Here is a 26974-nt window from a genome sequence, read left to right on the forward strand (position 1 = left end):
GCAGGGACAGGCATCAGTCACTACTTGATGCTCTTTTAAGAATTTTCATGTGAACAAAATCAGGAGGCAATTATTGACATTTCCAATTTATTTCATTCTTTTCTTAAACTGGGAAAACTCTTGGCTTTTGTGGCAATGTGTTGCTTTCCTTTCTGGATGTATTTTCAGAGACCCTAAAAAATATCCAGATGAATTGGGTAAAGCTGTGAGGAAAAAGATAACTCAAGGATGACTCCAAGATTCTTAGTCAAGGGCATGAAAGTTCTCACTGATTGTGATGGGGAAGACAAGTTTTGTCGGAGAAGATAAGGAAATAGCTTTCATACAAGTGGTGAAGGAGGTATCTATTAAGCATCCAAACAAGGATGATGAGCAGGCAATTAATATAGGTGTTTGGAGTTCAGAGTTGCGGTTCATTCTACATGCCCCAGATGAACTGATTATTAAGTACTTTGATTACCATGAATTGTTAAATATTTTGGATATTATTTTTGATAATATCTATTAAGTGGTATTAGAGTTGTCAATCTAACCCATTTAATACATAATGTGCCTATCCAGGTTTATTTTTACTAAAAAGCCACTTTGATTATGTAATTCCTTTGCTCAGAGGTCTTCAGTAGTGCCCCATGGTCTATGTAATAAAGTTAAAATTTCTTAGTCTAAAATTAAAAGCTTTTTCCACTTTGATCCAAATCAACTTTAGGCAGAGCACATGAGCCCCTCTCTAGTTACAATGGGCCTGTAAGAATCCTTCATACTTAGGCTTGTCCATCTCTGTTTCCTTTAAATTGCTCCCCTTAACAGTAATAAAGCCCAGTTCTCACCATCTATGAACATCCAATCCATTCTTCAAGGACCAGAAAAAATTCCAACTCCTGCAATAACTATCAGATCAGATCAGTCGCTCAGTCGTGTCCGACTCTTTACAACCCCATGAATCGAAGCATGCCAGGCCTCCCTGTCCATCACTAACTCCCGGAGTTCACTCAGACTCACATCCACCAAGTCAGTGATGCCATCCAGCCATCTCATCCTCTGTCGTCCACTTCTCCTCCTGCCCCCAATCCCTCCCAGTATCAGAGTCTTTTCTAAATAACTATGAAAGCTCAGAATGAGCTCCCTCTGAATTTTTACAAGCATGCTCATATATATATATATGTTTCATTGAAAGTAGGAACTTTTATTTTTCCTTTTGAACCCACTTAGTGCCATGTGCATAGTAAGTGATATGTAAATGACTGATGGGCCCTATCCTTAAGGCCATATTATTATTAATATCTAAGCTCTTATATGTGTTATTATGAACAGCAACCCTAGGAAGAGGACATCTTTACTATCCCTAGTTTACTATGTGAGATTTGAGACTTAAGGGCCTTAAGCATCATTCCCAAATTTATAAGCAGTGAATGGTAGGGCTGAAATATGAATCCAGATGACTGCTTTCTAAGGGCAGATGTTTTAGTCACCACCAGATACTCTGTCTCCTAGTTAGATAGCTTGGAGTAGGTAAGTACTCCTGCTTAGAGTGGGTGGCCTATCCCTTCTCCAGCGGATCTTCCCAACCCAGGAATAGAACTGGGGTCTCTTGCATTGCAGGTGGATTCTTTACCAACTGTGCTATCCAGGAAGCCCACTTAGATAGCACATTCACTTAAAATCCATGCAAATAGATCCAGAAAGCAAAGGAATTTTTTCAACTGCCATTCTAAAAGGATATTGAAGAAAAATCCATGTTTATTTCACCTACCAAAGAATCTCTCCAAGCATGTATAGAAATGTGATGATTTCTCTCAGACTAATTTTGAGGGAGTTATCATCAACTGGAATGACTGTTCCTGACCACTGACTGGTAGCTCCTTGGTCCTTCACTTCACTGTATTTCCATATGTTTGTTATTTTCCTCTAGATATTCATATTATTTTAGTCACTTGAGAAGTGAGAACTCCTCAAGCTTGCTTTAGAAACATGGAGTGACATGTCCGTTTCTCTGAAAGTTATTGCAGCTACTAAGGCTTCTCATGGAGAAGGCAATGGCACCCCACTCCAGTACTCTTGCCTGGAAAATCCCATGGACGGAGGAGCCTGGTAGGCTGCAGTCCATGGGGTCGCGAAGAGTCGGACACGACTGTATAACTTTCAAGTAGACAACCTGAGCGACTTCACTTTCACTTTTCACTTTCATGCATTGGAGAAGGAAATGGCAAGCCACTCCAGTGTTCTTGCCTGGAGAATCCCAGGAACGGGGGAGCCTGGTGGGCTACCGTCTCTGGGGTCACACAGAGTCGGACACAACTGAAGCGACTTAGCAAGGCTTCTCAGGGAACAGAGTTTGGCTAAAAGTCAGACACTGAAAGTATACAGCATATGTGAGGCAGTGGAGGTGAGGCAAAGAGAGCAGGTTTAACAGAAAATATCCAGTGTATTCCTGGGACTGTACTAATGCACATTCCTTTTTTTCTCTGACCAAACTTGGGGCACTCCAGAAGAGTTATTGTTTATTCATAAATCACCACATGGCTCTCTGAATCTAACAGAAAATCCATTTGTTGTTAAACTGCCATGGCAGGAGAGGCAAAAAATAATATAGTGAAAAATGCAAAAATACTGAATTTCCATTCAATAGAATCACTCACACCCTGATAGGCTACAACAACAAATGTTCAACAGGATACCCATACAGACAGGACCTACAGACAGCAATGCCTGGCAAGCAAGTGTTCTGTCTAACCACTTCTTTAGGTCAGTGCCACCAGATCCACTGGGTTATTCTTACTAAAAATGCAGATAAGGCTGAAGGGAACTTTGACTGTATATAGCTATGCTTTGAGTATGTGTGTATTTGGAAGGAGGGGTTGGGAGAGAAAAGAATACATTTTTATGTTATTGCCTTTTTTTTTTCCTGATGAGTGGATTTGACAGTTAATGAAGTGTCAGTCTCCAGGAACCCCTGCTTATATTTCCTAAAATCAAATCACACGTGACTCGTTTTACCTTAAGAACTCTGAACAATTTGTTTCCCGCTTGTACTTTTGGATATTGCCTTGCTATGCTATGCTATGCTAAGTCACTTCAGTCGTGTCCGACTCTGTGTGACCCCATAGACGGCAGCTACCAGGCTCCCCCGTCCCTGGGGTTCTCCAGGCAAGAACACTGGAGTGGCTTGCCATTTCCTTAAGGAAATATTATTCTATTCACTCAAGTGTACCCCCTAAACAGACCAAGAAACCAACAGAAAGTACACACACACACACACACACACACACACACACATATTCCAGATGGAGACAGCCACAGTTATCAGGGGCATGGCCAGTTCAGGAAGCAGAGGGAATTCAGTGTGGCAGGAACACAAGAAGCAGAGATGGAGAGCTAAAGATGAAGAGCTAAAGCAGACAAAGGAAAGTCAAATCCTAGCCACCCATTCATTCCCTTTTAAAGAGTTTGAATTTCAGGAGTTTTAGGATTTATCCTACATATATGTTGATACTGAATAGAGAGTTCTAAAGAAAAATGTAAACTAAGTAACTAAATTCTTTTCTCCTTTCAGCCACACATTCTTTTCTTTCTATATTCTTGCCTCTCCCGTTGTTCCTTTTCATCCAAGGCAAGAATGAGGTCTTCTGCTCCATCACGGCCCCTGTGTGTAGCTCAGAGCACCTGCTTTCCTTGCTTTTATCTGCCCTACCTATCAAGTGCTCCATTACCTCAGTGCCTCATAAAACTACAAGCCAACTCATTAAAGCTGAATGTTAGTGAAAAAAAAAAAAAAAAGATTTTACTTCCCTGGAGTTATGGAGAAAATGTGGACCAACTACAGAAAAAACAAACAGTCTTGAGACTTTACACTTGAGAACCAAGTTTAAACTTCCTGCCAATATAGACAATTAACTTTACAAACAATACCCAATAACTTTGTAATGAATTATTTTCTTTTTTAGTTCCATAAGAATTAGTAGCACTTACAGAATTATGCATGACATTAAATTTCACACAGTTAAGCTGATACACTTAAGACATTGCCAGAAAATCCAGCCCTTAGGGAAGCAAGTACCCCGAGTTGTCAAAAAGTCATCAGTTATTTAATTGATCTGGGAAATACAGTGAAGTTATGGCAATTCGGCTACTGAGGAAAGACTTGGTGTGCCTAGGCTAGTCTGTGGTAACTTCCTCCTCCAGTGAGAGAAACTGCCAGTAAAGGAAGAAAGGAAATTTACATACCATAGCAAGCCTATCTGCCTTGTGTGTTACTCACAGCCTGCCAGCTTGAGACATCCTGGGAAGCCCCTAGCTGGAAGAGAAGAAAAGTTATCGTCACAGTTGCTTTTAGCCTTATTCTGTGTAATTCACATACATAGTCACTTCTGTACATTTTCAGTGAAATATTGCTACTGTTGTTTTCTGTCACGAGTTAACTATTTTTTAAATTACATATATTTTGCTCTCACTTTAAAACACATCATTTTCTTCTTTTTTTCTTTCTGCTCTCCAAGCCTCCAGGAAAAACAGCTTCTGTGGCACATTTCTTACAGAGCACAGCTAGAATGAGTGGTGCAGAAAGTTCTACGGATCATGCAGAGGTAAGAACACATTTCTGGGAGATGTATTGACCATACGTAGCATCAACAGCATCGCTAATGGCTAATTATGCAATGACTAATAAGAATAGAAATGGCTAGTTTGCTTTATCTTTAGCTAAGATAGGCTGTACATACTTCAACAATGCTATTCAATAAAGAAAAAATATCTAGGTGACTGGTTGCATTTTCTTTGACACCTCTGAGCTACATTTCTTTTTTTTTTTTTACGAAGTGAGAAATAAAAGCCTGTCCTTTCAGCTTTTCAATTCTATGTTTCACATTTTGCTCTTGACTTAAAAAGGAATTTGGTTTAATGTAAATTTTAAGAGAATATTATATTGGTGTGCTTAGAAATAAAATCTATTATAGCAATAGAGTACCTGTGGTAAAATACTTATATACATGCAATTAATATCACATTCTTTGATCTGTTACTGTTTACTGCAACAGATACTAATTGAAAGTGTTTTCTTAAAGTATTTTTTAATGATAACTAAGATATAATAGGAAACAGACTCTTTTGTCCATTCAGGTATTTAATTTAGCAGTCCCAGAACTTGAATCTCTTAAAAGCTGATCTGGGCATTAGGGTAAATGAGAAAGCAAGGTCTGAATAATTTGCACATAGATGTACGTTTTATTTGGGAGTAATTTTTATTTAAATGAGCCCTTAGAAGGACCAGTGACCTAAAAATCTTTCTATGCCTTTATTAGCAAATAAGAAGCACAGCAAAAACAGGTGAAAAGTTTCTCCAAAACTTTGTATTTGACTGTTTTGTTTCATTTTAATACACATCTATGTCATATGAATGGTGGTAAAATGTTGATTAATCTCCACAGAAATTCTTAATGATATATCTATGACTTGTAAATTATACCTATTGCTGTGCTTTTTCTGTCTTGCAGATTTAATATATTTACTAAATCATTTTATAAAAATTTTATAAAAGTGAAGTGAAGTCGCTCAGTCGTGTCCGACTCTTTGCGACCCCATGGACTGTAGCCTATCAGGCTCCTCTGTCCTTGGGATTTTCCAGGCAAGAGTGCTGGAGTGGGGTGCCATTTCCTTCTCCAGGGGATCTTCCCGACCCAGGAATCGAACCTGGGTCTCCTGCATTGCGGGCAGACGCTTTACCATTTGAGCCACCAGGGAAGCCCTCCAAAATAAAATTTATAGAGAATTAAAAATAACTTTTAAAAGAAAATCAAGGGTCAAAATACTTCATAATTTTTCAGAGAAAATTGTATATGGAAAAAATGCTAACTATCTGATTACTCTCAATCTAAATTCCCAGAAGGCAGGGTCATACAAATGTCTGTTGGTCACAGAATTTTTTTTGTCTTTGTAGTAAATAGAACCCCAAATTCAAATTCTGAACCATGGTGTGGAATGGAGGAACCTTGAACTTTAATATGACTCATGAAAATCAGTGGTATTTATTAAAAATAGAGGTGGAATGAATAGGTGGAGCAGAGAGAATTTTAAGACAGTTCTACAAGACATTCTACAGGATCTTATAATGATAGATACATGTCATTATCTATTCATCTACAGCCACAGAATGCACAACAGCAAGAAGGGATCGTAATGTAAACTGTGGATTTGGGTGATAATGCTGTGTCAATGCAGGCTCATCTATTAACAAACATACCACTCTGGTAGAGGATGCTGTACGGAGAAGGCAGTGGCACCCCACTCCAGTACTCTTGCCTGGAAAATCCCATGGACGGAGGAGCCTGGTAGGCTGCAGTCCATGGGGTCGCGAAGAGTCAGACACGACTGAGCGACTTTGCTTTCACTTTTCACTTTCATGCATTGGAGAAGGAAATGGCAACCCACTCCAGTGTTCTTGCCTGGAGAATCCCAGGGACGAGGGAGCCTGGTGGGCTGCCGTCTATGGGGTCTCACAGAGTCGGACACGACTGAAGCGACTTAGCAGCAGCAGCAGCAGAGGATGCTGACAATGGGGAAATCTACCCATGTGTTGGGGCAATAGCTATATGGGAAATCTCTATACTCCCCACTCAGTTTTGCTGTGAACTTAAACTGATCTAAAAAGTAAAGTCTATTAAAAAGAAGATAGAGTGCTATAGCTCCCTTTCAGAAATTCTGATCGGTGTTCTGGTTGCTCTATGTTTATCAAGCCCCCAGGTGAATGCACCCTAGTGGTGAGAGAACCACTAGTCTAGAATCCAGTCTTTCTGCATCTCTGCTTCGCCAAGCCCAGCACAAAGTAGGGTTGCTTCACAGCATTTCCCAAATCAGCTATGACTAATTTTTAGTATGTTCTGATCCATAATAAGTTCTGTCCCTCAGAAGTCTTCCTAAAAACCAGAAATCTCAATTGCAGGACCCAACATACTTCTCCCCTGGAAACTGATATCACTTCTGGCACTGGGCCAAACCAGTTTGAGGTCAAGAAGCAGGTATAGTCATCCTGATTTTTGTTGACCTACAGAAGAATGCCTCTTTTTAAACGCAGTCTTAGTTACACCTGTGTCTGAACAGGAAGTAACTAAGAAAACTAAGAACAGTGTCTATAGAGGTGTAAAACACCATGGAACCCTAAACACTGAGACAAAAGCTAGCAAAGATAGAAAAATAATTTTATAAATCACTTCTAATGAACAAAGTCCTTGAAATTCCATGAAGATCACAAAACAGCATTTCTTGTAACATTTCTGGCAAAGGCCAACATGTTTTGAAAATATTTCTTATTGTTCATGAATACCCTTAAGCAATTTCTCAGTCCACAATAATTATTGAGCCTGAGACTAAATGGCAGATTTCCAGACTACCCTCATCATCCAATTCACTGCATTACTTTATGATTCAGCCATGCAATGGTTTTAAGACTATTGAGTAAGAACAGAGAAAACAGTACTTTAGTGAACTTTGCTGGTGATCACTTTAGACAGATGGTAGGCAGTTTCCAGAATTTTTGTGCTTTCTTTAAATGAATAATATTTTCTTAAAAATAAAAAAGTGATTAATTTTTCACCATGCCAATGATTTATTATTAATCTAAATTTGTCACCTAGCAGCTTTATACATAGGGCTGGTTAAAATTACACAACACGAGATAACCTAGGCCCACCTCTCTAAGATAATCATATGATGGTCACTGAAGTAGTTAATGTATTATTATTGCTTCAGAATCAGTTTGTCTCCATGTAACATACTGTGTTAGTCTCCTTTTCTTGGTTCTATCATTCCTCTGACTTTTAGGGCCACTCCAAATCATGGGCATGTCTATGTAAATTTTTTTAAATTTTACCAAGTACATACCTAACATGTATCTATGGAACTTACCTGATTTCTATATACATTATATTATGTATTTTCATTTTAGGGGGAAAATGATTGAAATCCAAATTCATAAAATTCTAATTTCTTGCTTACCTCTTATATAGATACATTTGTAATTTATTCAATAATTATCTAGGTAGTTAATTCATATAAAAGAGTTTCTAAAATATAAAGCTTTTTCATCAACAGTTCTCTATGAAGGAGATAATATTTTAGCAAAATTTTTATAAAGTACAACATGAGAGCTTGTTAAAGGCAGCATTTCTCCTGTTTACTTGATAGACTATTCTGCTTTGCTCTTTTTTTTTTTAAAGTGTGCTCAATCGTCAAGAAGAAAGAACTTAAATTCTCTTGAACAAAAGATAAGATGTCTGGAAAAGCAGAGAAAAGAGGTAATTTTGCAATATTAGTTGGAGCCACATGGGCCATGAATGAATGCTGAGAATAAGAGACATCTAGCGCCTTTTGTTTTTGTTGTTGGTTGCAGTATGCGTCTGCAGGGTAACAGACTGCATTGTACTGAGAGCAAATGCTTCTTTCTTACTCACCTACACGTCTCTTACTCCGTCTCTCAGTGCTTGTGCAAATGAATAAAAATGACAAACCCATAAATTCAATGATTATAATTTAATTTTTTTAATTAGACATTTCTTCCACATGGGCCAGGTGAGTTTATCATCTGGGCTGTTAATGCTCTGCAACTTGACACACCTTGAAACTCAAACTGTCTAAGGCTTTATTGTATAGCTGACTTGGGTACCATGACATAATGAGTTGGCATCTGACCAACAGGGATTAAGGAGCATTATCACAAAAGAAGTTTGTTTTAAAACGTCATTGGACATGTAATGGATATTATTTTGAGTTCTGTTTTTCTGAGTTTAACGAATATTAGAACTTCTTTATTCTCCTTGACAGAGGAAGAGGTAGAAAACTAACAATTCTGGCACCGCGTTGTCAATCTGGTACTTCCTTTTCTACGTCATTTTCTACATTACAGCCTTTCTGTCTTCTTCTTCGGTGTCCTCCACCCTTCTTTGATACTGCGTAAAATAGTGTGCTCTTCTGGGGAAGTACTGAACTTCAGCAAAGTAATGTTGCCAGAGCACAGAAATGTTAGTCCCTAAAATGACAGCAGCTCGGGGATTTTTATAAAATAATATTATATAGTCTTATACTAAAAAGTCATATCTATTTCTAGCATAAGAGTTACCTAGCTACTGCCACTCTGGATGAGATATTTTGTTTTGTAACTAAGAGAAAGTTTTGTTACCTTTTTAGTCATTATATCTATCTTCTCCATGTCTGTCATATATTTATAGTTGTTGGAATTTCTTTTAATGTAGAAAACTGTAGACTTCCCTGACTAGAAAACTAAAATGAGGTCATAGTGTTTTTCCTTTCATCTATTTAGCACATAGTTTTGAAGTTTGAAACAAAGTTTCAAATTGCAGCCTAAGTTGCTTCTAAATTTGTCTTATGACAAAACTATTATTCCTCCAATAATCTAAGCTTTCAAAAAAATGATATTATCTATTAGTTGAGTATATTATACAAATCATGTACTGATTTTTTTTTTTAAAATAAACACATTATTGCAAGCAAATGATTATCAGTTAATGAGACTTGGAATTTTTAATATAAATTCTGCCTTTAAAAGCTGTAAGAAATATTACATTATAATAGTCAAGGTAAGCACATAGAAAAATATGGAAAGATTTGAAAAAAGACTTCAAAGATGAATAAATATTACAGAAAACCATTAATGCAATTTGTATCAGGTTCTAGTTGGATTGAACAAAGAAGATGAAAATTCAAATAAGTATGCAAAGTTAAAAGTTTCTAATAAATTGATTGGCTGACTAGTCAAGATATACCTAAGATGTACTAGTTTTTCATACGTGAGCCAATTATGAAAAGTGAATGTGTTAACTCATCCCAATCTACCAGAACTTGGTGGAAAGAATACTGTGTTCACCAATGACTTCCAAAATCTTACCTCAAAAAGTGATTTCATTTTGACTAAATTTCCAACTGGGCAGAATCCTTTTGTTGATTTACCAAATTCTAATAATTTCAGCTCCTGGAAGTTAACCAGCAATGGGATCAGCAATTTAGAAGCATGAAAGAGTTATATGAAAGAAAGGTAAACACCTCTCTTTTTGGTATTTGCTTTAAATCAATAATCTGAGTGAGCCAAGTATGTGAAGATTTTCATTGATTTCAACTACAGGAGATTTGTGAATAGCCAGCCATCTGTTGAAAAATGATAGGGGGAGGGTGCTGAGTGTTTTACTGGCCTCTTGGTACTGAAGATTAATGAAGGAAGCAAAGGTGTCAGTGAATTGTCTTGAGAATGTAAAAATAAAGATACTAAAAATAGCCTCCAGCAATATCTCTAAGTTCTTACGCACATTTATCATAGCTCACAGAGCATCCTGGCTCTGTTAGCAGCAGCCATAAAAGCACAAAGTTATATGTGAGGTGAGAGATGGCTTAAAGTTCATACTGTTTTATACAAGGCTGGTTCTCTAATTCTTTATAGCATAAGCTGTTTCCCACAGATAAGGAAAGAATGCTAACAGTGAGTGAGGGAAAATGGGGCAAAACCCTCTTCTCTCTAAAGCATGTTCTCAGACAAGAAACTTTTGTTTTGGCGAGAAATAATCTTTTTTTTTTTTTTTTTTGGAAAAAAATTATATTTAAAGAGGAAAAGTCAATTTATTATTTAAAATCATTTCATGTTTCAAAAGAGAGAGAAGAGAAAGTAAACTCCCTAAATAATTCAAAATTAAGAAATTTGACCACAAGTGAGAAATACAGCAGAATTGCTCTTTGCTTCCCCATTTTGATACTCAAAGTATTACATTTAGAAAAAGCAGGATAGTTTTCACTACACCGGGCCATGGCCAAGCCACCTTATATAATAATATTCAGAGGGGCAGCTTTTGAGTCTCCAAATTTTAAATCACATGATCCCAGAGAAAACATTTAGTTACCTTCCCAAAGGGCTTGCAGCTGCGTGAAGACCCAGGGTTAAAAATGGTCACACTCCCCATCTTTGATGACGTGCTTGTTCCTAAGGCTTCTCTCGCTGGACCCCTGTCACCCAGACACCTAATTTGGAATTTAATAGCAGGTCAAGAGGCTTAGCACACACTGCACAGCAGGTCAAGAGCTGCAGGTTACTGAGGAGCAAAGGCCTTATCTGTTGTTCTGCAATGTAAGCACGTTCACTGATTTCCATCCTTCACTGCCCTCTTCAGATCAGGCAAGGCACACCTTGCCAGTTGAAAATAGAATGACAAGCCTCGATGGCTCCCATAAGGTCTAAGGGTTTATTCCCTCCAAAGGGGTGTAGTCTGGAGAAAGGAGCCTACAAGCTGTTTTGGTGTTTGCTTTTTCCTCTTGTAGAGAAAGCATTTTTTAAAAAAGTAAAAGACCTGATCTTGGTTTGGGACAGTGGGAAGAAGAGGCCCTCCCTAGGGGATGCCCAGGAGTGAGCCAGTTCTGTCCCCTGGTGTTAGGTTGGGGAAAAATACAGGGGTCGGTGGGCTTCGGACTAGGTGTCTGCAGCTGTCTGTGAACCACTCCTGCAGGTCGCAGAGCTGAAATCGAAACTGGATTCCGCAGAAAGATTCCTGGGAACACTGGAGAAGGAGCGGCTGCAGAGCCCGAGGGAGAGCTGCCCGCCGCACTGCAGGACCAGTGAGCCGCTGCGGCGTGCGGAGGTGGGCGGGGCTCGGGAGCGAATCCCCGCCCCCAGGAGGACGGGGCCCCTGCCACCGACGGGCCAGGGTGTACAGGTTTCGCAAGGGCCCAAACCAGGGGCCAGGTCTCTAGAATCAGAAGGATTCGCTTCCTCCTTTGCCGTTCAGCAGGCTTCATCCGCAGGGAGAACCAAGCCACAGATTTGGGGGTGTTTTTCTAGGGTATTGCAGCCTAGGAAAAAATTCATTTTGCTTTTTTGCTTTTACTCATACTGATTTATTTTTACTGCTATTGTTGATAATTTGACAAATCTTTGTACAGCTGCTTTTCAGCTTACAAGAAGCTTTACAAATAAGTATGACTTTTGTCACCCTAAAAAGATAACATTTTTGAAAAACGCCTCATCCTCTTCATCTCATTTAACATTCTCTGCCCATCTGTGAGAAAAATATTACCTTTGTCATTTTAGAGATGAGAAGGCTGAGGTGTAGAGTTTAGACGGCTTGTCAATGTCTATAAGTAACACATGGGAAAATGGGACTTGACCCCAGTTTCCAGATTGGAACGGTCCTTTAATCCTCCTGAGAACTAGAAAGTGGCATTGAGATGATGCCTTTTCTTAATGTGGACTGCTGGTTTTACTTTTAGTTATGGGACTTTACAGTTATGGGACTGTGGACAAAGCTAGTAAAGATGATGGAATTCCAGTTGAGCTGTTTCAAATCCTAAAAGATGATGATGTGAAAGTGCTGCACTCAATATGCCAGCAAATTTGGAAAATGCAGCAGTGGCCACAGGACTGGGAAAGGTCAGTTTTCATTCCAATCCCAAAGAAAGGCAATGCCAAAGACTGCTAAAACCACCGCACAATTGCACTCATCTCACATGCTAGTAAAGTAATGCTCAAAATTCTCCAAGCCAGGCTTCAGCAATACATGAACTGTGAACTTCCAGATGTGGTTTTAGAAAAGGCAGAGGAACCAGAGATCAAATTGCCAACATCCACTGACTGGGTCATCAAAAAAGCAAGAGAGTCCCAGAAAAGCATCTATTTCTGCTTTATTGACTATGCCAAAGCCTTTGACTGTGTGGATCACAACAAACTGTGGAAAATTCTTCAAGAGATGGGAGCACCAGACCACCTGATCTGCCTCCTGAGAAACCCATATGCAGGTCAAGAAGCATCAGTTAGAACTGGACATGGAACAACAGACTGGTTCCAAATTGGGTAGAGTATTTCAAGGCTGTCAGGCTGCTTATTTAACTTACACGCAGAGTACATCATGCAAAATGCCAGGCTGGATGAAGCACAAGCTGGAATCAAGATAACTTCAGATACACAGATGACACCATCCTTATGGCAGAAAGCAAAGAAAAACTAAAGAGTCTCTTGATGAAAGTGAAAGAGGAGAGTGAAAAATTTGGATTTAAACTCAACATTCAGAAAACTAAGATCATGGCATCCAGACTATCACTTCATGGCAAATAGATGGGGAAACAATGGAAACAGTGAGAGACTTTATTTTGGGGGACTCCAAAATCACTGCAGATGGTGACTGCAGCCATGAAATTGAAACACACTTGCTCCTTGGAAGAAAAGCTATGACCAACCTAGACAGCATATTAAAGAGCAGACATATATCCTCCCCTTTGAAGCTCCCTCCCATCTCCCTCCCCATCCCACCCCTCTGATTAATGTTGAGGTTTGACAGAAAACAGCAAAATTCTGTAAAGAATTATCCTTCAATTAAAAAAAATTAATTAAATTAAAAAAAAAAAAGCAGAGACATTACTTTGCTGACAAAGGTCAGTCTAGTCAAAGTTTTTCCAGTAGTCATGTATGGATGTAAGAGTAGGACTTTAAAGAAAGCTGAACATCAAAGAATTTAAGCCTTTGAACTGTAGTGTTGGAGAAGACTCTTGAGAGTCCCTTGGACTGCAAGGAGATCCAACCAGTCAATCCTAAAGAAAATTAGTCCTGAATATTCATTGGAAGGACTGATGCTGAAGCTGAAACTCCAATACTTTGGCCACCTGATGCGAAGAACTGACTCATTTGAAAAGACCCTGATGCTGAGGAAAATTGAAGGCAGAAGGAGAAGGGGACCACAGAGGATAAGATGGTTGGATGGCATCACCGACTCAATGGACATGAGTTTGGGCAAGCTCCGGGAGATGATGATGGACAGGGAGGCCTGACGTGCTGCAGTCCATGGGGTCGCAAACAGTCAGACACGACTGAGCAACTGAATTTCACTGAACTGATGAGACTTCATGGATATTGTAGGAAAAGAGCAGAGGCCTTTGAGCTCTTAACGGCCTCTCATTTTTTCAGACAGGAAAAAGAAGAATAAGGCTAATTTTCTCAGGTGAAGTCTTGTGACTGATATTGTGATGAAGTGGTTGTGTTTTACAACATGTACCAGTCTTAAGGCAGTTTCACAAATTAGTACATGACAACGTCTTTTCAGATTTCCCACCTTGCTAAGGATATCTTTGACAATGTCCAAAGAAAGCACAGTTTAGCAATTCCCTTTCTGCCATGTAAAAGTTCCTTTCTGTTCCATCTATACCCAGCACAGGAATCATGGTTATTTTTTTCCCTATGCCATTTGGATCATTTTCTAGTTGAAATAATTTTCTCTTAAGCTATGCTAAATTAGAAAAAGATTGGTGAATTTTCTAGGTGTACATATAGATCTAGTCTGGTTAAACAAAGGCAAATAGAAATGTTTTCACTTTTAAAGAAAACAACTCACCTAAAGTTGATTTCTTAAATCATTGTTTTGGGAAATAATAGCTATTAAAACAATATATTTTAACATATAGATTTACCTAAACTCTAGAATATTTATTTTACTAGGTTAAAATTTTCTTCTCATTAAGAATCCAATTCACTCGACAAAAAGTTTACTGCCCAGAATATAAAATTAAGAGATAAGAGACAGCTGTTGTCTGAATCCAGAACCTGTGTCTAAGCCGCCAGCCTTGCTTCAGGTACTTAAAACACTGGATTGCTTGAAGGTGTTCTGAAAAGTGGAGGAGTGATGGCAGTTGGACCAGCCCATTTGTACATTTTAAAAGTAATCATCACAAAAATACAGCACTCTGAGTAATTATCTGTGGTGTAGGGTCTTATTGCCTGAGGTTTTATCCTTTATCCTCTCTGTCTCTCTCCAGGCCAGAATGAAACAGGGCTTTGAGATATTGGTATTTTTTGTTGCAATGACACTTTTTGCATTTTAAAACTTTCAGTTATTTTTCAGTGACTCAGTCTTTCGTCACCACCTTATAACAGTGCATAGGGAATAGCTTATTCTGCAGACTTATTTTGGAGAAGGCAATGGCACCCCACTCCAGTACTCTTGCCTGGAAAATCTCATGGACGGAGGAGCCTGGTAGGCTGCAGTCCATGGGATCTCTAAGAGTCCGACAGGACTGATAGACTTCTCTTTCACTTTTCACTTTCATGCATTGGAGTTGGAAATGGCAACCCGCTCCAGTGTTCTTGCCTGGAAAATCACAGGGACGGGGGAGCCTGGTGGGCTGCCGTCTATGTGGTCACACAGAGTCGGACACGACTGAAGTGACTTAGCAGCAGCAGCAGACTTATTTGATCCTTCAAAGTGAGGAGTGGGGATTTTGACATCTTGTTCTGGGGTCACAAAACTTAGTAGCAGTAAGGATAATATAAAGGTTTCTTCTATCTTAATCCTAACTTCCACCCAGAGTTGTTGTTGTTTAGTTGCTAACTCACATCCGACCCTTTTAAGATCCTACGGACTGTATTCTGCCAGGCTCCTCTGTCCATGGGATTTTCCAGGCAAGAATACTGAAGTAGGTTGCCATTTCCTTCTTTAGTGGATCTTCCTGATCCAGGGATCAAACCCACATCATCTGCATTCACAGGCAGGTTCTTTACAGATGAACCATGAGGGAAGCCCACCCAGAGACTATTACTCAAGTGGGATGTTAAGTGAAAATCTAGTAGGTCTTGTTTTGTTGTTTTAATTTCAGTGGTAGTTCTACAAAATCATCTCATCTGAATTTTATTGATTTGGAATTTGTTTTCTTGCTTTCTATTTCAGAAGGAGAGCCTAAATGGAGAATTACATGAATTGAAGATAGAGAATAACCTTTTGAAGGAAAAAAATGCTCTCATGAACCACAAGAAGCAACATTATGAATGTGAAATAAAACGCCTCAACAAGGTATCAAGCCAGGTGAAGTTGGAGAGGTCAAATGTGAGGTTTCTGTATAAAGAGTACATTCTGGGCTGAAACTCACAGCACAATCCACTCACACTGCAATGCAGCTCACAGGCTTGGGGGGCTTGCACAAAAGGTCTCTGTAATTTTATAAATCTCTCCTATATTCCTCGTTCAGCTAGACTTGGCTAAGGATTTTTTGGTGAATTCGTGTCCCTGCAAAGACTGTCATTAAAAAGATAAGGAGATATTATAAAAGAGAGTAAGAATTTCTTCTTTGGTAGTTCAAAGAACCACATAAAGCAGGTGGGTGGTTGTGAAGAGTAGCGTATGTCTTGGTCAACCACAAAAGTTTCCTGAGGAAACAGACTGCACTTTAAAATCATCACTGTGGAGCTGCTAGGTGTGAAGCAGACTCTATGGAAGCAGGCTAAATGCCAAATCCAAGAATGACGGCCTTTCTGAGAAAAAGCCTTTTAGGGGGGAGAGTGGGGATAGATCTGTTAAGAAAATGCCGGTGATTTTAATGTCTTCGCTCCAACTTAACTATTCAAAGAAACCACCTTTGAATTCTGCAAAAGAATGACTTGTGAGTGAGTGTGTCTGTGTGTTCTTTCACGGACTAAACCTTAATTTTCTGTGGGAAGGGATTGCTGACTTGTTCAGAGGGAAAAAATTAAACCCTTTGCTGTTGACTTTTTCATACATGGACCATAGAAATACCTGTAGGAGCTGAAATGTTCATCTCTCAAGCTAGGTATTTCTTGGCCAAAGTAACAGAAATCGTCTGCTAAAGTGAGTAGGCAATTGGCCTTAAACTCATGCTCAGTGCTTGCATTTTGGACTATGTGCCATCCTGTAGTTAAGGAGTTTCCAGAGGTATAACTTAAAGATTCCCAGAGCGGTAACGATGTGCCTGTACAGCTGATAGGACGCTTTACAAATGTGACGCTGTGTTTGATCTGTTTATGAGGCAAGCTAATATTCAGGATAAAGTGAGAAATTGGAGGTTGACTTCATAAACAGTGTACTTCTCTATCCTTTAAGAGAGAAAATCAATGTTCAGAGATACAGATTCAGGGCAAATGGATTTTCTCTCTTATTCTCTGCTGGAAATTCTCTGCAAATGAATGAGAGGAACTGACATTAATTGAGATTATACTTGAAATTTCTCCCACTTTTGGTATGTTATCGCTTATTAGTTCTCTGTTTCTCTAAATGTGGACATAAGGATATAAAGCCTGTATAAATTATAACAGTCAAGAACTCTGTTTTTAACTCGAGAAGCTCATATATAACCTTAATTTCTGTGTATCTGCTTTTATAGTCGACAAAATAAAAACTTTTAATAAGTAAAAACTTAATAGCTCATGATAATAATCCTGAAATCTCAATAAGAAAAATTAATTTGAGTAAAATTCAAAGTTTGATACAAACGTCATCTTCTCAAAGAGGATTTTTCTGGATATCCTAACTAAAATTATATACTACACCTCTAAAATTTCCTGTTTTAATTTTTCCTTGGAATTCATTGCTATTTAATACATGCAAAATGTCTCATGTTTATTATCATATTTGCTTACTATCTCCCAGTCTTGATTGTAAGTGCCGTGTGGGCAGGATTTTTGCAGGGCAGACATCTCTGCTAGGCATGGTAGACCCAATGTTGAGTACTCACAATACTTTTAGTGGCCCATTGAGATGCTTACTTTCTCTTAAGGTCAGAGGGAAAAAAACTCAAAGTTTTTTAGGTCGAAAAAACATTTCGTATTAATATTAACATATTCATCTTTGTAAGAATGCAATTATATAACTTTACGATCAATACATATTGTTTGAAGGAGGAGACACACAAGGACAATAGTCATAACGGGGCCCTGAGTGTCTCTCTTTTGCTCACTGCTGTATTCGAAGTGCCTAGAACAGGGCCTGGCTCATAATATGTTCTTAAATATTTGTTGAGTGGATGAATTAACTAACTAATGTAATTTACTGATAACGTAATATGTTCAATAGCCAATTGTGATCCTGACATTTATGCTTTAATAGGCATAATGCTTTACTCTTATTTATGAGTAGTAAGAAAACATAAAAGTGTACTTCAAACAAGAAGAGATTTCATCTCCCACATCTATACCTTCAACTGTCACTTTTAAACACAGATAAAAAGTGATGAGTTATAAAAAGAATTTTTTCTCTTTTTTTTCATTTAGTACAAAGAGATTTTTTTCTCCTTTAGTGTCTAATGAAATGTAAGAAATTATTGTTTTATACTGTAGATTTTTCTTTTCTCTTTTACCACTGTAATAAATAGAAGTTACACAAAAATGATGATTTGGGTAGCTAATTGTGCACACCATTCATCACAGGATGGAATTTGGGGCCCACCCTGCTTGCTCAAACTTACTGCCTGCTAACCCAGTCTCTCAGCAGAAATGCATAGCATGTCAGCTTAGCAATTAGCAGATGGTTTTCAGAAGTTCACACAACTACATATACTCAGTTCTACTTTTTTGCTTTGAAGGAGATACCTAAGGGTATTGTTTTCATAAAGTCTGGACAAGAGAATCCAAATGTTTAATCTAAGTGAGAAAAATTACCTGGGGCTAGTCAACCAGTCAGAGAAGGCAATGGCACCCCACTCCAGTACTCTTGCCTGGAAAATCCCATGGATGGAGGAGCCTGGTAGGCTGCAGTCCATGGGGTCGCTAAGAGTCAGACACGACTGAGCGACTTCACTTTCACTTTTCCCTTTCATTCGTTGGAGAAGGAAATGGCAACCCACTCCGGTGTTCTTGCCTGGAGAATCCCAGGGATGGGGGAGCCTGGTGGGCTGCCATCTATGGGGTCGCACAGAGTCGGACACGACTGAAGCGACTTAGCAGCAGCAGCAGCAGTCAACCAGTGCCACCCATGGGCAGAAGTGACGTGTCTGCCATCTCACCATCAATGTGTTTAGTATATCTTATCTGTACTGATGGTAAACTGCTGTTCTAGAATAAGTTACAGTTATTTGTTCAGGGAAGTTGGAAAACCCCAAGATGAAATAAATATCTGCTAAACTCACCTTTCATTTATGATTCATTTGCAAAATTTCTAGAAGTCTGAATAGGTAGATCAGGAAATTCAAATATTACAAGACCCACAAAAAGTCTATTTATAGCTGTAGGATAAGGAGCCAGCATATTTGATTACCTTGACTCACTTCATTCACCCCACCTAGATTCTGATGCTACTAACATGTTTTTTTTTTATGTAGCTATCATGATAATTCCTAGAACTATGTAGATTAGCAATACATTCTAACAAAACACAAATTATTAAACAACTTCTGTTGTTTTAAGAATTCCTGGAGGAAGAAAAAAGTTCTTGTTTTTCTTACAACCTCCTGAAAAATGGTATTTAATCAGAAGTATAGCTATCATGATAATTCCTAGAACTATGTAGATTAGCAATACATTCTAACAAAACACAAATTATTAAACAACTGTTGTTTTAAGAATTCCTGGAGGAAGAAAAAAGTTCTTGTTTTTCTTACAACCTCCTGAAAAATGGTATTTATATCAGTCTAGACAGCATCCATCACCCCACTCCAGTCCTCTTGCCTGGAAAATCCCATGGACAGAGGAGCCTGGAAGGCTGCAGTCCATGGGATTGCTAAGAGTCGGGCACAACAGAGCAACTTCACTTTCACTTTTCACTTTCATGCATTGGAGAAAGAAATGGCAACCCACTCCAGTGTTCTTGCCTGGAGAATCCCAGGGATGAGGGGAGCCTGGTGGGCTTCCGTCTATGGGGTCGCACAGAGTCGGACACGACTGAAGCGACTTAGCAGCAGCAGCAGCAGACAGCATCCATAGACTAGATGACATCCTATTAGGAAGTTTCTAGTCCTAATTATATACACATTTAACACCATAAACTTACCTTACTTTTCTAACCTTACAACCATATTACACAGTAATGCAGGGAAGTGAGTTACTAGTAGAATCATCAAATGAACATCACTGAAGCAACTAACGAGATACAGAGGAAGTAAAGTCTTGTAGCGTTGGAAGTGAACTTGTCCTATCTGTATAGAGGACTCATTCGATAAGGAGCAAGTAGTCGTATTGTGTGTGGGCTTTGATACCACAACAAGATGAGGTATGTTCACCATTTTTGGCAGCCATTTTATTTAACTCGTCACAAGGCAAAGGTCTTCAGAATAGAGACAGTATCTTTTATATAATCTGACAAAGTGTAGTATATGTAAGAGTACCATGGATTTATGAGTAAGGATGATGATCTGGTTAGCAAATCTAAGAGTCTCTTATTTCTTCCACTTCCTCACGCCATGGTGAAAACACCAAATTGTACTGAATGTCAAGAAAGCAGAGCACTCTCTCCACCTTGTGGGCTTCCCTGGTGGCTCAGTGGTAAAGAATCCACCTGGCCAATGCAGGAGACGTGGGTTTGATCCCCAGGTCAGGGAGATCCTCTGGAGAAGCAAATGGCAACCAACCCCAGTATTCTTGCCAAGGAAATCCCATGGGTGAGAAACTTGGCAGGCTACAGAGCATGGAGTCACAAAGAGTCAGACACGTCTTAGCAACTAAACAACAACAACTCTCTACCCTGTGGTGGGTTAATGGATGTTTTATTGGAGAATAAATACAACTGTAGCTAGGCCAGGGCATGGTATGCTGAAGGAGTGCAGAGCAGAACAGTGCCACAGATCTAATGGTAACAAATCTGCATGGATTCCCACCTCTCCTGTAGGGGACATGGTTATATAGCAGAAATATATTACTCAGAATGTCATCCGAGATCATCAGCTGCAGCTTTTGAAGAATGCAGATTTTCAGTTCCAACCCCCACATATACTGATTCAGGATCCTTGGGGACAATGCCCAGAGATGGGCATATTTGCTGCCTCTCCAGGTGATTCTGACACTTCCTAAAGTTTGAGCTTTATTGATGGAGCATATATTTGACTGAAGCAGAGCCATGATTAGTCAGGTGGGAGGGAGGGTCTGTAATATTAAAAACCTTCTTAGGTAACAATGAGAATTGAATAACATAAGCACCATCATGGAGAAAAGACAGAGATTCTGGAAAAAAATGCACATATGCTAGAAAATCAGAATAATGTTATTTAGTGAGGCCTTTAAAAATGAACTTCTACCTTGTGAGTGCATTTGAAATGATTGTAATAATTGCAGAGAAATACATATGTGGCAACTCTTAGGTCAACAGTGTGCTTATCTTATAACACAGGCTCTGCAGGATGCCTTGAAAGTGGATTGTTCTTCATCTCCTGAGGACCGTTTGGGGAAGCCTGAAATGGAGTGCAGCCGTGAGGAGATGCGAACAGAAATGGAAGTTCTCAAACAGCAGGTGAGAAGTTGAAAGTGGAGCAATCTTGAGGAGAACTTAGGGCCTGTTGTTCATGTGCTGCTTTAGACATTTCTAGAAGTCCTGCTTTTCACATTGTGTCAAAGGTTTTTGCATGTATTTAATTATAATTACCTAATTTTAAAGTTTTATGGGAAAATTTAGATCAACTAGTCCAACTCTCACGCTTTATAAAAGAGAAAATTGAATTTCAGATGGGTCGAGTGGCTTGCCCAAGAGCACACAACTTAAAAGAAGGGCATGCTAATTAACCTTTTAGTGAAATTCTATTAGTGCTGGTTCCAGAGATTTTCACGCAGACACAATTTATTTCGAAGACACTATTAACCCAAACTCTGGACCTTTTCAGAAAATGGTAGCAGCTGGGGTGCTCCTCCATAGCTGCAGACCTTCCAGGCTTTGGAACAATGAGGGCAGTTTTAAAGGGAATACTCTGCACTGATCACAGAGGAGGCACGTCTGTTTATCTACTCCCACATATGGATGGCACTGCCTGGGAATTTACTGACGAGTTATGGCTTCCTCCTTTCCACCCACCCTGCTTCACTCACTGTTGCCAAGTACACAGCAAGAGTCAAGGATGCTCGAATAAGCTCCTGCATGCATCAGGGGCACAGGGCTATGGGACATAGCTCTGTCTAAACTACCGGAGCCTAGATTCAGTTCATCTAGCTGGAACTGGGGAGAAGGCAATGGCACCCCACTCCAGTACTCTTGCCTGGAAAATCCCATGGATGGAGGAGCCTGGTAGGCTGCAGTCCATGGGGTCGCTGAGGGTCGGACATGACTGAGCAACTTCACTTTCACTTTTCACTTTCATGCATTGAAGAAGGAAATGACAACCCACTCCAGTGTTCTTGCCTGGAGAATCCCAGGGATGGGGGAGCCTGGTGGGCTGCCGTCTATGGGGTCGCACAGAGTCAGACACAACTGAAGTGACTTAGCAGCAGCAGCTGGAACTGGCTTAGCCATGGGGCCACTCGAGCATATCACATCTCTTTTCCTATGAGAGGTAAAATGAACTAATATAGGTAAAAGGCTGGAACAGTTCAAGGTGATATTGATAAATACAGGAATTCCAATCCTTGAAGCACACATTGTTGGTGATATATTAACAATGGCAGGTTGCAGGGCAGGATGTCATAGAACGAAGAGTGGATATGTATGATTTTCTGATGTCCCTGGGAGTAACTTGTTGGCTGTTTTGCTCTGAGCAAGTGCCAATTACAAGGAATCTTGATGCAATACATAGAAGAATTGAGCAACTGTGATATTGTTATTTACATTACTCTTATTACTTCGTAGAGTGTAACCTATGTATAAATCTAAAATATCCAGAGCATTTGACGTAAAGTTGGATCTTTTTCTTCTATCAACTCCATTTGAATAATCTGCTTCATTACATTCAGGATCAAATATACAGCTTAGAAATAAACCCATGGAGAGAATAAGGGTATAGTCAGAGTGTTAAAACTCTGCCACATTGTCAGCCCCTGAAGTATCATTGGCACAAGCCAGGATTCCTCTGAAAAAAGGGCTGCTTATGTTCGACACTCGAGTCATCTTCATTGCTCTCACATAATGTGAATTTCACGCAGGAGAGTTGCTCTTACGTGCAGTGTTGACAGCAATGGTTTAGTTTGTATTTGATAGAGACAGTGGCAAGTATTCTTTTTTCATAACCCCCCAGAGTAGACCAGAATTAATCTCCTTCATGTTTGGCCCTTTTGATAGCTTTCTGCATTCATATTTTAACTGTGCACATTTCTAACTGGGTACCTACTATCATTACACCACCAAGTGCTGCATGAAACTCTAGAGGATTTAAATTCACCAAGAAACTGAGCTTGAATTGGCCACCTAAGTGATGACATCACTATAAGTGTGTTCTGGTCTAATCAATGGGCTTCTCCCACTTTAGTTGCCTCTGGTAATTGTTTATTAATTGTACATTGATTAAACTGTATCTGTGCCTTAAGACTGGCACTCTCAACCAAAAAAAGCCAACACCAGAAAACAAAATGTCAGCTTGACTGCGTATAGTTCTTTTGCAATGCTTCTGATGAAAAAAGGCTTGAAATTAAATATGTAAATCTGTGTATAGGGCTATATAAAATGTTTCATTTTTTCCTCTCTTGCCTATTACTCTTTGCTCTATTATTATTAACTTAAAATTGATAACCCTTTAGTTCAAATTTGTTGCACTGTTGATGATGGTGCAATGTGGTTTAACATTAATAGACAAACATCTAACTGGCAGGTTCTCATGTAAGTTATAATTTAAATCTAGTTTTAGAGGAATTCCTTTGCTTCACTCCTTAAGCTTCATTTGTTTTCATAACTCCACATTCTAGTCTCCAAGCCACCAATCAACACTATGCCAATTAAAACAAACAATAATTAAATCTGTTCTGGGGCAGGGCTGTTTTGATTACTTTTCTACAATATTTGGAGTACCTCTCAAGAGGCATTCCACTAAAATGTTCCTCTTTTTTATGATATGTGCCCACAGGTACTTATAAAGGGCAACTCTGGTGAATGTCCTTTAACAAACATCCCTTGCTTTCCCACATACATGAGCCTTTCATTTTTAACTTGTGCTCAACTTATAATTTCTGTTTAGAAACTTTGACATGTCAGTATTCAGTGGTTTCGCTTAGCTATTGTCAGTAAACTGACCGAAGAACTTCAAGCAATATTTATATGTCAAAGTCTTGTTTTAGAGATGAATGATTTGTTCCAAAACAGTGACACTTAACATTGATGGAGTCGGGGGGTCAAGGTTTCCTCACAGTCACGTAATATGCAATAGAAATATTGGTGAAGGGAATTTTTTGCAAAATATCCATGAATTTACTTATGAATTACTGCTCAATGAGAAAAAAGTTGAGGAAGTACCATTCTAAACAAACTAAAAGACAAAATTATAGTCACAGGTATCAAGATGGAGTCCCACCATAAAGAAATATTCATGAAAAGAGGACATCCATGTCAGATTGGACAAACCCAGACAGCATCTCTTCTGAACTCATTTAAATGGCTTAAGAGAAAAGGAAGCCAGCAGTAACAGCATGTTAATATTTCCTAGGTGCAAATATATGAAGAAGACTTCAAAAAGGAGCGATCAGACCGAGAAAGACTTAAGCAAGAAAAAGAGGAGCTACAGCAAATTATTCAGACTTCTCAATCCCAGTTGAACAGGCTGAATTCTCAGGTATAAGTTCAAATAACCTTTGCCAGCACATATGTATTTTATATTTATTTTTCATTAAAAAATCAAGATATTTTGGCTTCTGTTAATGGCCATTTTTTTTTGAGAAATTAGCATCTGGGATGAAATCATTTGTAAACAATTTTGTAAAGAGATGAAAGTGACTGGTGATTTCTTTGAACTTAAGTATATTAAAGAGTTATCCAAGAAATTGGATTCCAAAGTCTTGTACAAAATCCAATTCTTTTGATCTTTTTTCTCATAATATTTATCTTGGTAGAATGAGAGTTGGGACTAAATAGCACTTAAATTCAAAGACAAAACACTCCAATACATTGAAGTTGTTTCTAAATTCTTAGCATTTTTCCTTGAAGGACTACATTGGAATGTTCCTATCTTCCAAAAACATGCATAATAAATGTCATTTATATATCTAGTGAGACCAAGAATTTTGTTCAGTGGGTTCCCAGATTTAATGTAACTGGAGCGCTCTCAAGGAAGCCACATAATATAAGCCACTTTATTAGAACAGAATATTAACTGTAAGCATGCTAAAATTAAGTGCAATAGAATTTATTAAACATAGACTCAAGAAGTTGCCATAATGGGTAAATATTGATGTTAATGAGGGAAATATAGCTAACACAATTTAGGCTTAAGATAAGAAAAGGGAAGTCGCTCAGTCGTGTCCGACTCTGTGCAACCCCATGGACTGCAGCCTACCAGGCTCCTCCGTCCATGGGATTCTCCAGGCAAGAGTACTGGAGTGGGATGCCATTGCCTTCTCCGAAAGATAAGAAAAAGAACCACTAAATTTTTAATTTGCAAGATTATGCAATGTGTTTCAATAGATAGGAAATTGTTGTGAGACATGCTGTAACAGCTCTGTAAGTTCAAAATTCTTAGTCTCAGAGCAGATTTTAAACTTTCTGTCATACTCTTCTTCCTAATACAAAGTAGATTGTGAATTAAATTCTTTGTTTCTTCTTTGACATCTTTTTTAAGGATTAACTTTAAATTCCTAATTTCACATGGAAAATTATTTAGAACAACCATTTCCTTTCTAAGAAATTGGAAGGAATAAAATAATGGTAAAAACATAATAAAATGCTTTTTCCAAAAGCAATTCATGCAACCTACTTTTATAACTGGGTGAGAAATGTTCTGATTGTTCTTAGAAAATTGCTCTCAATTTTTATGTCTTACATGCATAACTGTCTTAATTTCTTTGAACTTGTCACTGCACAAATCATTTTACTACCTGCCATATTTTAATTTTATTCATTCTACTACATTAAATCAGATTGATGATAGGTATTTACCTAGATTGGCAATGTTCTTCCCATTATAGAAACTCTAGTACAGCTAGAAACACACAATCATCTATTTGTGTTATAGACTATAATCCACAGTAATTTTCTGTGTCATCTGTAATTTCTGTTTGATATCAATAAAATGAATGTGTTGTTTAATCACAGTGCTGTGTAACTGTGCTTATGAACTAAAGGAGGATGTTAGTAATATGTTAAAACTATCAAAATTTTCTTTATAATGATAGTACAAGCATTTATTCTTCAAAAGTCTCATTTACTCAGGTAAAAGTAGGATAGAATTCACAAAATGTAATAGATGGTGTAACAATCTGTATTAAATGCCTTAACAGCAGATTAAATGCCATAATATAATAGAGTACTTATTTGAGTAGTATATTCCCTGTGGTCCAAATGGACCACTTGACCAAAGGAATTTTTAGGTCAAATCCATCTGGTACTAGTTGCTTACATACCAGAGTGTATTCCTCCTATCACTGAGGACGGTGATTCCTCCTATCAACTCCTATTGAAAGGTTGTTGTTGAATCACGCGAAGACACCGGGATTCTTGGCCCTCGGAGGAGAAGAATTCAATCCGGGGCCAGAGACGAGGCTTGATCGCTCAGAGCTTTTGTGTAATAAAGTTTTATTAAAGTATAAAGGAGATAGAGAAAGCTTCTGACATAGGCATCAGAAGGGGGCAGAAAGAGTACCCGCTTGCTAGTGTTAACAATGAAGTTATATAATCCAAAGAATGTCTGGAGGTTGTAAAGACCTCATCAGACCTACTCCCATAATTTACATTTTAAGATAACAGAATTAGCCAGAAGGTTTAATCCAGAGACTGTCCTCAGGCACGATACATTATTGTTACATAATCCTAAGGAATGTGGAGAAAGAAAAAAAGTTTGTTCTTTCTTCCTCCTTGAGAATTCCAGACCCCTCTCTCCTTGGGAACCCCTAGACTCCTTATCAACCTGCCTAGGAACTGACTCTCTCACTATCACTGCCTCCTATCATTTAAGGCAATGACTGGTAAAAATAGTGTGGCAAAGTGAAAGATGCTTAGGCGAAATCTAAGGATAAAAAAGTCTGATGTTCATGCCTGCTTTAACAACAATTGGTGAGGATCTTGAGTAAATATTGAACTTTTTCCTGTACTTCCTTTTCTTCATCTGTAAAATGACAAAATTGAATTAGATGATCTCTAAAATGTTTCATGTAATTCCAAAACTTCTCTCTCTA

General features: G+C 38.6%; 1 protein-coding gene across 1 annotated transcript in view; it reads left to right on the top strand.

The window, feature by feature from the left end:
* The window catches only part of TNIP3 (TNFAIP3 interacting protein 3), a 44767-nt gene extending 20341 nt beyond the window's left edge, over nucleotides 1–24426 (top strand). The window contains exons 3-9 of the mRNA XM_055587550.1: nucleotides 4494–4580; nucleotides 8205–8282; nucleotides 9971–10036; nucleotides 11490–11621; nucleotides 15690–15812; nucleotides 21069–21188; nucleotides 24295–24426. Coding sequence (XP_055443525.1) covers nucleotides 4494–4580; nucleotides 8205–8282; nucleotides 9971–10036; nucleotides 11490–11621; nucleotides 15690–15812; nucleotides 21069–21188; nucleotides 24295–24426 — 738 coding nt within the window. The remainder of the gene's footprint in view (nucleotides 1–4493; nucleotides 4581–8204; nucleotides 8283–9970; nucleotides 10037–11489; nucleotides 11622–15689; nucleotides 15813–21068; nucleotides 21189–24294) is intronic.
* The last annotated feature ends 2548 nt before the right edge of the window (nucleotides 24427–26974 follow it).

Source organism: Bubalus kerabau, chromosome 7 (assembly GCF_029407905.1).
Source record: "Bubalus kerabau isolate K-KA32 ecotype Philippines breed swamp buffalo chromosome 7, PCC_UOA_SB_1v2, whole genome shotgun sequence".
Lineage (NCBI taxonomy): Eukaryota > Metazoa > Chordata > Mammalia > Artiodactyla > Bovidae > Bubalus > Bubalus kerabau.